The sequence below is a fragment of the Phalaenopsis equestris genome, unplaced genomic scaffold, assembly GCF_001263595.1.
Source record: "Phalaenopsis equestris unplaced genomic scaffold, ASM126359v1 Scaffold000428, whole genome shotgun sequence".
NCBI classification, from domain to species: Eukaryota; Viridiplantae; Streptophyta; class Magnoliopsida; order Asparagales; family Orchidaceae; genus Phalaenopsis; species Phalaenopsis equestris.
The window spans coordinates 3239698-3253488 of record NW_018164869.1 but is presented as its reverse complement, the minus strand read 5'-3'; the positions used below and the strand labels follow the sequence as shown (position 1 = coordinate 3253488).

General features: G+C 37.5%; 1 protein-coding gene across 3 annotated transcripts in view; it reads right to left on the bottom strand.

The window, feature by feature from the left end:
* Positions 1–3379: 3379 nt before the first annotated feature.
* Positions 3380–13791, bottom strand: part of LOC110027516 — a 54975-nt gene continuing 44563 nt past the window's right edge. For 2 of the 3 annotated variants that reach the window (XM_020728984.1, XM_020728985.1), the window contains exons 9-10: positions 4945–5400; positions 3380–3962 (exon numbers count right to left, since the gene is read on the bottom strand). In XM_020728984.1, coding sequence (XP_020584643.1) covers positions 3600–3962; positions 4945–5400 — 819 coding nt within the window. In that variant the 3' untranslated portion in view covers positions 3380–3599. The remainder of the gene's footprint in view (positions 3963–4944; positions 5401–13791) is intronic. The other variant, XM_020728986.1, reaches the window with a different exon arrangement.

The following is a 13791-nucleotide window of genomic DNA, read 5'->3' as shown; positions in this document are numbered from 1 at the left end:
CTCCTAAACGTATATGATCTTTTTTTTAATAACTTAGGCATTGTTTGAGAACGAGGCTCTGCTCTGTCGCATTGCAGAGTATGTTAATAGAATCTTTCGTTTTTGTTTGGCTCATCTCTGACTTTGGGAGTTGTGTTAACCGCACGTGTATTTCTCTTCCATTTTAGAACTCGAGATCTCCAAGACTTTCGCTCTGCCACCCAACGTTCCATTTTTCTGAAACTAGAGCTTATCGGGACGTTGCTTTTAAACGGAATTTTCTTGAAGGTAAAGCGTTGTCAAACGAACCCTTAAGCGCACTATGTCAAGTATTAAGTGTGATCTGAACTCAAGCATCTATGAATGGGACACGAAGCCCTCGACCATTCGGCCGCCTATTCAAAAACATGTATATGAACATTATTCGTACATCCCTCTCGTAGTGATAATTTTATCCATCCCAATCTATATATTAGATTATAAATGAATACAAATATCATATACAAAAAAAATATTTTTTTTTTTACTTTCCATATTCTATAATAGCAATAATGTGAGAAATGCACTCATTCTTATAATTCTTTTAGACAAAATATGTCATACTAGCTATTTTTTAGCCAACATACTCTTGAATTGAAAGGGACACTAAAATGTAATATAAATAAATATTTGAGAAAGAATTTATTTGATTTTTCGCACTTACTCAGGCATAACTGTTAGAATGTTGCCTCCCATCATGAGGTTGTGAGTTGAAATCATACATATTGCTCTTTAAATTCACTTTTCCCGAAAAAATATATCGGTCTTAATAAATGTATTAACAAAGTAATAAAACTTGCTTGTTGATGAAAATTGTACCCATGATTTTATATATATATTATATATATATATTCTTCTTTTTTTTATGGAGAGCAATATTTTTTTATGTTAAATCATGCTTGAATATAATTTTACTAGATTTGTGGTTGGATGGAGTAAAAGATAATATATTCTAAACAATATTAGGAAAATAAATATTATAATTTATGTGTCTATATTTATGTATGTATATGTTTTGAATATATTTTGGTCAACACAAATAATAATCCATATCAACATATCATTTTTGCTACATAAAAATATTGTCATCAAATTCATCACAATTATCAAATAAGATTGGCAAAAAAGAATGATTGTGCATGTTTTTTTTTTTTTTTTTGTATTGAAGTTTAGCTTTTCAAATACTATTATTAATGAATTCTACAATACTTTGCTCACAATTCTATCAAAAAAGTTTCAAGATATATCATTAAGGAAATAGTCACAATTGCAAAAACAATTTTTATTATAAAGCATGGGTTAAGCATTAGACTCTTATGTGGTGAAGGTTAGTGTGTATCAAGTAATGTACCTTGTGATTTTAATAATAGATTAAAGGCTTTGTCTTAAACTATAGCCATGCATCTTATTATATATATTATATTGCTTAAACAGCCTTTCCTTTTAATTAATGTTATGAGGAGTTTGTACATGTGAAACAGGAAAAAAATATTTCGTTCAAACGTCCGAACGGCCAATCACCAGCGGTCACGTCGTTCATTGATGACGTGTATGACAACGTGACCGCCGATGATTGGTCGTCCGGACGTACGGTGTCTGGATGAAACTTTTTTCTTGTAGAACAGAGAGATTGTACTGTAGAAATAACTCAATAAACTTATTCAATAATTATGAAATGGAGGAATAACAAGTTGTAGAGGGTTGAATCCAAATTGTTTTTCTTCAACAAGATGGAGATATACATTGTTAATTTGAATCAATTGTTGAGATTATCATGGTAATAATACAGGACGGTTTGAGTAGCGAGCGAAGAGATGAAAACTAAAATGCACTCATTCTAGAGTATATAGAAGAAGGGCTTACATATTATAATGTCGTGATTTTAGTGAAAATTTTAAAACAAATAATAAAACATATAATAAATGATGGATGTGTAAGTTTAATTAAATTAAACTTATTCTTCTACCTTATTATTATTATTTTTTAAAAAAATGGTGAGAGACTATTATATGAACCTCCAATCACTCATAATGGTGAGAGACAATTTGAGTACCACCTCCTTCAGGTCAACTGTGTCAGAGGAGATTTGAACCCCCGACCTGAGAGATCTTACACCCAGGATGTCAACCAACAAACCAAGGTACACGACACAAATACACTCATATCTATCTATTTATCTATCTATCTATCTATCTATCTATCCATCTATATATATATATATATTATAGAATTAGTAATAAAAATGATGATTTACTTCTATGTATCTATGTGATCATTTTCTACATTTGATAAGAATATTTAAAATATATCACTAAATTTTATCCTTATGACCTTCCAAATATATATCTCATGGTGCTAAATAATTATATAAAATACTTGGTTTGACATTAACAATTGCTATAACAATAGTTGAGCAAACTTTTCCAATATAAACATGATAAGAGTTTCTTACCCAATCATATGGATGAAATACTCAAATGAATGAGTATATAATTGCATATATTAAAAAATATATATTTAATATTATTTATAATTGGAATAATAATACAACAGTTTTAAAATATAAAGACTCCAAAGGGGAAAGCATAGGCAACACTCCTATCATTGTAAAAAAGTTTAGCATATATTTATTATTTTTATATTAAATTTGAAAAGTAATCAATGTCAATCGTGATTAAAGAAAGATTAATTTTGTTCAAATAATGCTCAGACAAGTCATAGTAAGGTTGGTAAAGGCTCGATTAAGGTGTGAGATAATTTTAAGCAATATTAAATTTTAATTTAAATATTTTTAAAATATTATTTGAAAACCGCCAAAGTTTTGTCATTTTACATCACAAGTGACCTTCTCTGTTCCGACAACATGACTTTCAATGGAACTTCACTGAACGGGGAAGCTCCTTTGAACACTTGAAACACATAACTGATGAACCTGACGTATTTCAATTTCGCAAGCAGCAAGTTTATTATCAGTATTTGTTGAGCCTTTCTTATAGATATAAAATATATATTTTTTATTTCCTTTTGACATGGACCTCATTTTTTATTTTCACTAGAGATGCACATTTAGTTCCCTGGTTTCTTGGTCCTCACATTTGATTAGCTAAGAAGGGAAAAAGAATTAAATATGTGAAACATACAACTACAAATAGCCTATCATTAAAGTGTTATGTATCTAAGGTTAAGAATGAAAAAAAGACAGCAGAGCAGTTAACGTATCTGGTTGTTTAGTGATTAAACTCTTAACAAAAAATATGTTGAAGAACATATTGTACCATGAAAAGAAAACTGCTAGTGGAAGTGCAGATTTTCTAACATTCAGCTTTTATGGAAACATAACAGCATCAAGTAGTTTAAAATGTGCTAAAAAAGGAGAGCACTAATGGAAAGGATGACAAACTTATAAGAATTTGGACTTGGTCTGAAATTTCAAGGAAAAAAGCCCTTTCTTTCTGAATATATAATAGCATCTTTCATTGCATTTAGAAAATCCTAAATTTTGTTACACATAAATCTTGCGACTTAATCGCTGCCTACCATGGAAGCAGAAAAACCTATTGGTTTCATTTCATTTGACAGATTTAGAAGTTGGCCGTCCAGTTAAGGCGGCCAAGCTGGGACTGCTGAAATGCCCCAACCTGGGGGCCTCCAGCAGCCAAACCCACAGGAGGTACCTGATGGTGAACAAGGTGATGTGGAGCAGCAATGGAAGCAGGCTGCGGTGGGTGATACATACCAGGAGGGTATTGCATAGGAGATGGTTGTGCTGTTGCAGCAACAGCATTAAAGGAGGTATGGCCACTAGCAGTGGCGGCGGCAGCTGCAGCGTGTGCTGAGACAAAAGCTGTTGGATGAGATGCGTGCCCTGATATGTTGTAATATGGCATCGACTGAAGGCTTGGAAGTTCCCGAGGGGTCTGCATCCACATATCAGAGGTCTCAGCCTACAAAAGGAACCACAATATATAAGACGCATATGAGAAATGAGTGTATAACTCATTCTCTGAGTTCAGGTAGGATAACTTAATCTATTTTTTTTAAATGCTTTAAACATAAATATCACTTATTATTGCTAGTTAGATCTAACAGCAAACCCAGTTTGGCAGAACGATTGGTGGATGAAGCAAATTCTTTTTCGTTGATCATTTGCATTAAAAAGATGATATTAATATGAGGACACAAAAAAAAAGAAATATAAAAAAAAAAGAAACGAGAGCAAGGTCACACTTCTGAGCTTTCAAATTGACAGCCTTCGGAAATTAATCTCAATTGATGTCTTTAGCTCTCAATTTTAGAGTTTGAGGATCACCAAAACCAAAAAATATCACCAATAAAGACATTAAAAAAACAATTTCACAAGATATTTTTTTAAGAAGGCTATCATAAAAAATACTTGAAAAAAAAAAAGAAAAAAGACGGTAGGAAATTCAATTTTCAGTTTAGTAAACGTGTTGATGTGCCTTCCGAATACGGAAAACAAGGCAAGAAGAAAAGAATTAAAAAAAATTAACTTATTTAAAAATACTTTCAAACAGGACAAGAGGAATATTATTCAACTAGAGCCACTCAATTTTAATTAAGTTTAATTTATAAGCAAAAAGGTCCTATGTTTGCATTGTACAACGGCTAAATGAAACAAGAACAGAACTCCTAGGTTGAAAATCATTAATTTAAAAACAAAAAAAAAATCAAAACCAGCAAAGCAATCAAATGTGTGAAATCACTCTTCTGCAATTAAAAACATAGAAGAGTCATTAAATGTAGAAACTATTCCAATTAAAAGTACTATATTATTATACTTCAAATATTATAGCAATCATGAAGACTAGACAATCCATGTAGAAATATATAAATTGCTTGAATGGCATCATTGAAGTTACTGGAATTATATTTTAACTTGTTGATAGACGCCAACTAATATCATACCTGCTGATTCGGAGCATAAAGATTATTTTCCTTGTACTTGATCCTCATCATATCCTCGAGCACTGTAGCACCTCCAATAGGGCTAGGGGTACCAATTGCATAAGCAGCTGGACTTGAAAAATTCCCATAAGCAGTGGAGCTCCCGGCCGGTAAAGGCTTATACTGGGAATTGGCATACTTCACTCCACCTGTGGGCAAATGTGAACTGTTTCCAGGCATCAGAACATAGCTATTTCCGGTTGAGGGGTGGGCATAAGCAGGATTGCTTGAGTAGCTTGGCAAGGCCATAGGAGGGACATACACAGGTGAAAGGATGTGGCGATATGGCATGAAATTCGGATAATGGGAGATATGAAGCTGTGGGTAAATTTGTGCCAATGTTTGCTGTTGTTGCTGCTGTTGAGTAATGCCAGTTGGGGTCAAAAGGTTGCTATTTGCTGAATGCAAGTTCAAAATCTGCAGCCAAAAAGAGCACAGAAAATGCATTAGAGACACCATAGCACATTAGTATCCAGTATTCAAAATATCAGCACCATATATAATGCCGGTCATATATAGACTTCAGATACATAATGCCAAGCATCTCCTTTAAAAGAAGAATATACCTATAATGCCGCGAAATATCAATAATATCAATAGAGCTTTCATGTTCTGCTCAATTGTAAATGAAAGTGATATAGTGGGTGCAAATTAAAAAGACATATATTTAAGGAGGATTTAGGCAGGACTTAGATTAAATCTTGCCAAATTGTTAAAATAGACAAAATAAATTCCCTGCAACTTTAAATCAAGTTTCGACCCTGTTTTGCCATAAATCCTGGATTTGTTAAATTCTGATATCCAGCAGATTTAAGAGATTTGGCAGAATGAAATGCATGTAAGGGAGAAAGGAAAAAAAAATACCCACAACATCTAGGCCTTTGCTTGCAAGTGCCTGCCATGAATTATCGCTTTGCCTGCAAACCCCGTCATGACTTTTCACTTATTTCTCCTCGAGAGTTTTGATTGGGAGTGAAAAGGGGAAAATGATGGGGTTTCAGATTATGGTACTAAGGGTTCCAGGTAAGAGGGGATTAAATTAATAAATATAAATTACTTAAAAAATATTAAATAACTATTATTTATGATATAACATGATTATATGAAAATTTTTATTTTTTATTAGTTTTAATATATATTAGATAATTATTTATGAAAATATTATTTCATAGAACTTATTTTTAATTTAGTTGAATCAAGTTGAAGTATTTCTAATTAATTTAATTGATTACAACTTAACAATTAATTAATATAATATTTTAAGTTTATTTTTATTTAGTTATTCAATTAAAAATAAATAGCTAATTAATGACAAACTAGTGAATATTAAAGCATTAATTATTATTTAATTAGGTTAGAGAAATAGTAATTAATGAAAAAATTAGCTTAGTAAATAAATATTTAATAAATGATTAATAAAGATTGAAGTACAGAATAATGATTAATTATTTTTAATCAAAATCTAATCAATAATTATTTAACTAATTAATGAGTAATGAAATTAGAAATAATAAAAAATGATTCAAAGCATACCAATATTAATAATTTAATCATCAATAATTAAAATTAAAAATTTATTTGTATAAATAAACTTAAATCCTAAAATAAGTAGCCAAACAAAAACCAGGATTCAATTGGATTCGATTTAACTTTTATCCAAATAATTTTTAGGATTTAACAGCCTCAAGATTTATTAAAACTAAACTTATAAAATTTACAATATCCTAATTATAGCCATATAGCCCCTAAGCAATCAGGTGAGATGGTTAACAATTATATCTTTGCAATGCTTTAAAATGTGCAGGCGTCATTAGTGTCACGGACTAACTTTCTTCAAGTTATCCGTGCGGCTTTAGCGCTCTCTCTTAGCACTAAATCAGCCTAACCTTCTCAACTAACAAATGAAAGCACTCTCTTGAAAGTAGAATAGGAAGAAGAGTCAGAAAAGGTAAACACTTCACTAATAAAGAGATATTACAAAGCTTGAAACCTTGAAACCTTGGATGGATTGGAATGAGGGAAGGGACTCTAATTTATAGCTTCCCCCATGTCTTTGGTCTTACACCTAGCCAATGTGGGACTATTTTCCATGGGAAGCTTTACAATATAATATTCTATATTCTAGATAGTTTTACATTGTTCTTATGTACATACATATTCTAGATTCTTCTAGGTTGTTTCTTTAGGCCTCCATCTTCCATCATGTCATAGTAACAGTGGGGCGTGACACTCTCCCCCACTTAAGCTCGCAATGCCCTCATTGTGCTTCTCCTCTTGATACAGTTTGATCTTCTCCTTGAATTGTCACAGTGTGTCTTCATGCTCCCAACTGGCCTCGCTATCCGGCCATCCTTTCCACTTGATGAGAAACTCTTTGTAGTTTGGTACCCCTCGCCGTCTGATCACCCTGTCGGCCATTATTTCTTGATTTTCTTTGTCGAAAGAGGAGATTACTACTGTAGGCGCTCGGTTGGAGATCCCTCTTGATAGGTCTTCTATGTCTTCCTTGTAAGGTTTCAACATGCTTGCATGAAAGACAGGATTTATCTTCAGTTTTGGTGGCAGGTTGAGCTTATAAGAGACCTTTCCCACTTGTTTCATCACTTCAAAAGAGCCTTCATATCTTCGAATCAAACCCTTATATACCTTCCGAAATGTTTTGAATTGTTGGGGTAGAAGTTTCACAAGGACTAGATCTCCTTCTTTGAACTCAATATGCCTCCGTTTTTTGTTTGCCCACTTCTTTATCTTCCTTGCGGCTTTGTGTAATGCTGCTCGAGCTATTTCTCTTTGCTCGCTCCAAGATTTGGCAAACTTGAAGGCTGGCGGACTTTTCCCTTCGTAATTGGTTGTAAGGGAGAGGGGAGTCATAGGTTGTTGTCCCATGATTATCTCGAAGGGACTCTTGTTAGTGGATTCATTTAGTTTAAGGTTGAAAGAAAATTGAGCCACATCCAGCAACTTGGCCCAATTTTGTTGATTGACACTCACATAGTGTCGTAGATATAGCTCTAAGAGGGCGTTGACCCTCTCAATTTGTCCATCACTCTGCGGATGAAAGCTTGTGGAAAAGTTTAGATCTGAACCCATCATTTTGAATAATTCGGTCCAAAATCTTCCGGTGAAGCGAGGATCTCGATCGCCCCCCATAGTGTTACCACGTTGCATAGAAAGAGTCTTGCAGCTTCCTCGGCAGTACAATCAGTGGGTGCAGCGATGAATGTTGCATACTTGCTAAATCTATCCACCACAACTAAGATGCTTCCAAATCCACCTGATTTGGGCAAGCTAGAGATGAAGTCCATAGAGACGCTCTCCCATGGTCTTTGAGGAATAGGTAGTGGTTCTAACAACCCCCTTGGTTGTTGAAGGACAGTTTTATCTTATTGGCATACAAGACAAGGCGAACATATTATTCTATCCCATTCTTCATCCCTGGTCAATAGTAATTTGTTTTTAGAAGTGCAAGAGTTCGTTTCATACCTGGGTGTCCCGCCCATAAGGAGTCATGACATTCTTTGATTAGCTTCTTTCTTAAGTTGCCCCATCTCAGTATGTAGATGCGTCCTCCTTTGGTGAAAAGGAGATCTTCATCCATCCAGAAATTCCTGGTCTTTCCTTCCTTCACTAAGGCAATAATACTTTGGTTTGTGGATCGGAGACCAAACCTTCTTTTATTTTGTCTATGAGGGAGCTAGAGACTTGTGACAGGCTTGCAAGTTCTGCTTACCGGCTTAGCGCATCTGCAACTACATTGGCCTTCTCTGGCTTATACTCCAAGACGTAGTCAAATTCTGCCAGAAAATCTTGTCATCTTGCTTGCTTGGGGCTTAGCTTCTTCTGAGTCTGGAAGTAGCTGGTGGCAATATTATATGTCATAACTTGGAATTTGAAGCTGAGCAAGTAGTGTCTCCATACTCTAAAGCAATGTATGATGGTTGTCATCTCCTTCTCTTGGACTGTATAGCGACGCTCTGTCTCATTAAGTTTTCTGCTTTCATAGGCAATTGGGTGCCTATCTTGCATGAGTACCCCTCCAATAGCAAAGTCTGAAGCATTGGTAAGATCTTCATATACCTTGGTACAATCTGGAAGGCTGAGTACGGGTTCTTCAGTGATTGCCTTTTTGAGGTCTTCAAATGCTTCATTACACTCACTATTCCATTCCCATGGCTTATTCTTCTTGAGTAAGTCCGTCAATGGAGTTGCTCTTGCGTAGTAGCCCTTTATGAATCGCTGATAGTAGTTAATAAGTCCCAAGAAGAATCTTAATTCGGGTACCTTGGTAGGATGTTCCCAAGAACATCACTTCTTGTTTGGCAAATGAACATTTTTCTTTCTTGATGTAAAGCTTGTTTTCTCTAAGAACTTTGAATACGTCTCGAAGATGTTTTAGATGATCTTGGAGAGTGTTGTTATACACCACTATATCATCCAAGTAGACAACAACAAACTGGTCCAAGTATGGTTGGAACAGTTTCTTCATCAAAATGCAAAATATAGCAAGAGCATTGGTTAGTCTGAAAGGCATCACCAAAAATTCGAATGATCCGTACCTGGTCACACAAGTGGTCTTGGGTTCATCCCCTTCTGTTATCCTCACTTGGTAGTAGCCTAATCGGAGATCCAATTTTGAGAAGTATCTTGCACTCCCAAGTTGATCAAAAAAATCGGCAATGAGGGGGATTGGATATTTGTTTTTCACGGTAATTTTGTTCAAAGCCCGATAATCTATGCACATACGTAAGGAACCATCCTTCTTTTGAAATAGAACCGGAGCACCAAAGGGGCTTTTCGATAGTCGGATAAATCCTGCCTCCAATAACTCTCTCAATTGAGTGCGTAGTTCTGCCAGTTCCGGAGGTGCCATGCGGTAAGCTCCCATTGCTGGTGGCTTAGTCTTTGGCTCCAGCTCGATTTGGTGAACGACCTCCCTTCTTGGCGGTAGTTCCTTCGATAATTCTGGTGGCGCCACATCTTTAAACTCTTCAAGTACTTCCACTACTTCCCTTGGTGTGGCTTCTTCAGGCTTCAATTCTTTGTTGGAGTCATGAAGGATGGCCAAGTAGCTCTCCTCCTCTTATTGAATGGCTGATAGCATCTTGGTCTCCTGTTGCCTAGCTCTTGTTGTCGGTACAAGGCAAGCCTGGTCGCCTCCCATGATACACATGCTATTGGCAAATGGTATCGGGAACGCCCTTACTTGGTCCAAGAACTCTATACCAAGGATTACTTTGAAATCATCCATGGGAATGATGGAGAAATTTAGTGTACCTGACCAATCCCCTACACAGGTCTTCACTCCTTTAGCCACTCCATGGATTGGCCTAGCTGCAGAGTTAACTGCTTTGATGGAGCCCCCACCTCCAGTTGTCTGCAGACCCATCCTCCTTGCTTCTTTGATAGAGATGAGTTGTGAGAAGCTCTTGTATCTATCATCGCATTAGTAGATGTCTTCCCTATAATCAACTCTACAAAGAAAAGTCCTTTTGCGGGGGCTTTTGGAGAGGAGCGTACCACATTGAGAAGTTGTATGGTTCCCACCTGAGCGTCCGTGTCATTTTCCTCTATCTCTTGATGGCTTGCAAGGAGAGAGTTCAAAGCTTTCTTCTGCAGAAAATCTCTTACCCAATGTGGTCCTCCACAAAGGAAGCAACTGTTGTATGGTTTAGTCATGTTGTTGTTATACTTTCCTTTGTCTCTTGCTTTGAATGAGGTCGATTCGCGACGATTCTATTCTTTGTGTTGCTCTCGGTCACCCCCACTTCTGACAAAGTTGTTTTTCTTCTCCTTTGGCTTTGTAGACTCCTTTGTATAGTCCACCAAGCTTTCTGCAATGGCAATGGCGGAAGCGAGATCTTGTGCACTACGTCTCCTAAGCCCCGTCTTTGCCCATTGTTGGAGTCCATCCATGAAGTTGAATAGAGCATCTTTGTCTGACATATCAGGGATTTCAAGGACCAGACTGGTAAACTCCTTTATATATTCGCGGATCGATCCCATTTGCTTGAGTCTTCGTAATGGGGCTCTAGCCTCATCCTCCGCATTTTCAGGGTAGAACTACCTCTTTAGCTCTTTTTTAAAGTCGTCAAAAGTGGAGATGGTACACATACCTTTTTCAACATCTCCACGCCTTCTTCTCCACCATAGCATAGCAATATCAGAGAGGTAAAGAGTAGCAAATTGAATTCTTGCCTCTTCATCCATGATCCCCATTGCTCTGAAGTATTGCTCCAGCCCCATAAGAAGTTATCCACTTCTTTTGCATCCCGAGTTCCTCCAAAACTCTTTTGCTTTGGCACCTCAATCCTCTTGGATTCGAAGGTTTGATGGTTGGTGGGTGTCGCTAGTGCCCTCTTGCACAACGAAATGTCCCACGCATCTCTTCCAAGCTAGCACGCATGTCACTCATCTCTTCCTTATAGGCACTTCACACCTCTTGGAGCTTCCCCATAAAATCCTCCTGCAACTTAACCACTTGGCCCATTAAGATTTCCTCAAGTTGGAGTATCATACCTCTGATTGTTGAATGGATGGTGACGTTCTCCTCCTGGAGTCCATCAACCCTCTGGCCAAGATCCTCTACTTAGCCCTCCATGTCATTCATTACCTCCATCCGAGCAAGGCGTGAATCAAAGCCTAGCATGATCTCCTTAGACCTCTCATGTGGCTTGGGTCCAACGGGGTCCCTTTGCTCCTGGCGACCTCGCCCTTGAGATGACTCCACATTAGTGGCTTCCGACTCCCATCACGTGCTCATTGACGCTTTTCGCCATTCCCTCGAACCAAGGGTCTGATACTAACTGTCACGGACTAACTTTCCTCAAATTATCCGTGCAGCTTTAGCGCTCTCTCTTAGCACTAAATCAGCCTAACATTCTCAAATAACAAATGAAAGCAAAGTGAAAGCACTCTCTTGAAAGTAGAATAGGAAGAAGAGTTAGAGAAGGTAAACACTTCACTAATAAATAGAGTTTACAAAGCTTGAAAGCTTGAAACCTAGGATGGATTGGAATGAGGGAAGGGACTCTTATTTATAGCTTCCCCCATGTCTTTGGCCTTACACCTAGCCAATGTGGGACTATTTTCCATGGGAAGCTTTACAATATAATATTCTATCTTCTAGATAGTTCTACATTGTTCTTATGTATCACTATTCTTATGTACATACATATTCTAGATTCTTCTAGGTTGTTTCTTTAGGCCTCCATCTTCCATCATGTCATAGTAACAGTGGGGCGTGACACCACGCTCTGGATACATTAGCATGGGATAACACCACAGAATTTCGGTCATATTGTGTTGGCCTTAGAGATCGGAGTAATGATTAATAGTCTCACAGTCTCACATGATTAATAGTCTCACATTAGCTAGGTGTAGGGCCGAAAAACAGTATTTAAGTCCTGGGTTGCCCACCTCTCTCAAGGGCTCTTTTGAGAGGTGACAAGTGGTATCAGAGCAGATTACTGTCTATCAGGTGTGTGGACTCTTTATGGTCCAGTGGGATCTTCGGTGGAGCCGATCCGTATCGAGGGTGTCACGTGATTGAGTGGAGGAAAATGTCAGGACAAATAGTCCCACATCGGCTAGATGTAGGGCCCAAAAACAGTATTTAAGTCATGGGCTGCCCCCCCCCCCTAAGGGGTCTTTTGGGGGCCATGGTCAAGTGGAACCCTCGATGGAGTCGATCCGTGACGAGGGCATCACGTGATTGGGTGGAGAAAAATGTCACAGACAAATAGTCCCACATTGGCTAGGTGTAGGGCCGAAAAGCAGTATTTAAGTCATGGGCTGCCCACCTCTCTTAAGGGTTCTTTTGGGAGGTGACAAGGACTGTCACGGACTAACTTTCCTCAAGTCACCCGTGCGGCTTTAGCGCTCTTTCTTAGCACTAAATCAGCCTTACCCCTCACAACACTGGACTTATGAGCCCCAAGCACTCTTAAGAAGAATAATAGAGAGAAAAGAATACTTTGCACTTGAATACTTGAATGTTTTTGATTCAATGCTTGGGCAATTACCAAATTACAAATGAGGGGAGGAGCTCCAATTTATAGCCTCCTCCATATCTTTGGCCCATCTAACCAATGTGGGACTATTCCATGTCCAAGAGAAGCTTCTAGATTACAATATAATATTCTATCTCTTAGACTATTCTTATGTACATACATAACTCTATAACATTCTAGGTTATTTTTAAATTCTCTTTAGAGTTTTTCCTTCTTGCTCTCTCCGGAATCTGGTGGAATCTTCTAGAGCCCCTTTGATGACTCTATATTTTGACATTCTCTAGAATCTTCCATCCTGTGCTCGTCTTGATGATTTCTCGAATATGGCGGAGCGTGACACTCTCCCCCACTTAAACCCGCAATGCCCTCATTGCGACTTTCCCTGCACCTTGGAAACTGCCTCTTGGGTTTGCCCCCATACTTGGCAATCTTTGGCTTCTCCTTGGTGCAACACGTCTTCCTGGTTGGCAGCTTATCTCTTGCCTCCACCACGTTCCTTGGCACCCCAACTCTTTAGGACTTTTCCCCTTCATTGGTATGAAGGATAGCCAAGTTGTCCCCCTTGCCCTGTGAAATGTCATCCCTGAACTAGATTGCCGATAGCGTTTTGGATCCTTACTTGCTTAACCTTATTATCGGTATTGAGCAAGCTAGACTCCCTTCCGTGATGCACAGACTATTGGCAAATGACATTGGGAATGCTCTTGCTTGCTCTAAGAAGTTCATTCCCAGGACAGTTTTGTAATCATCCAAAGGAATGACAGAGAAATCTAGATTACCTGACCATGCCCCAATGCTG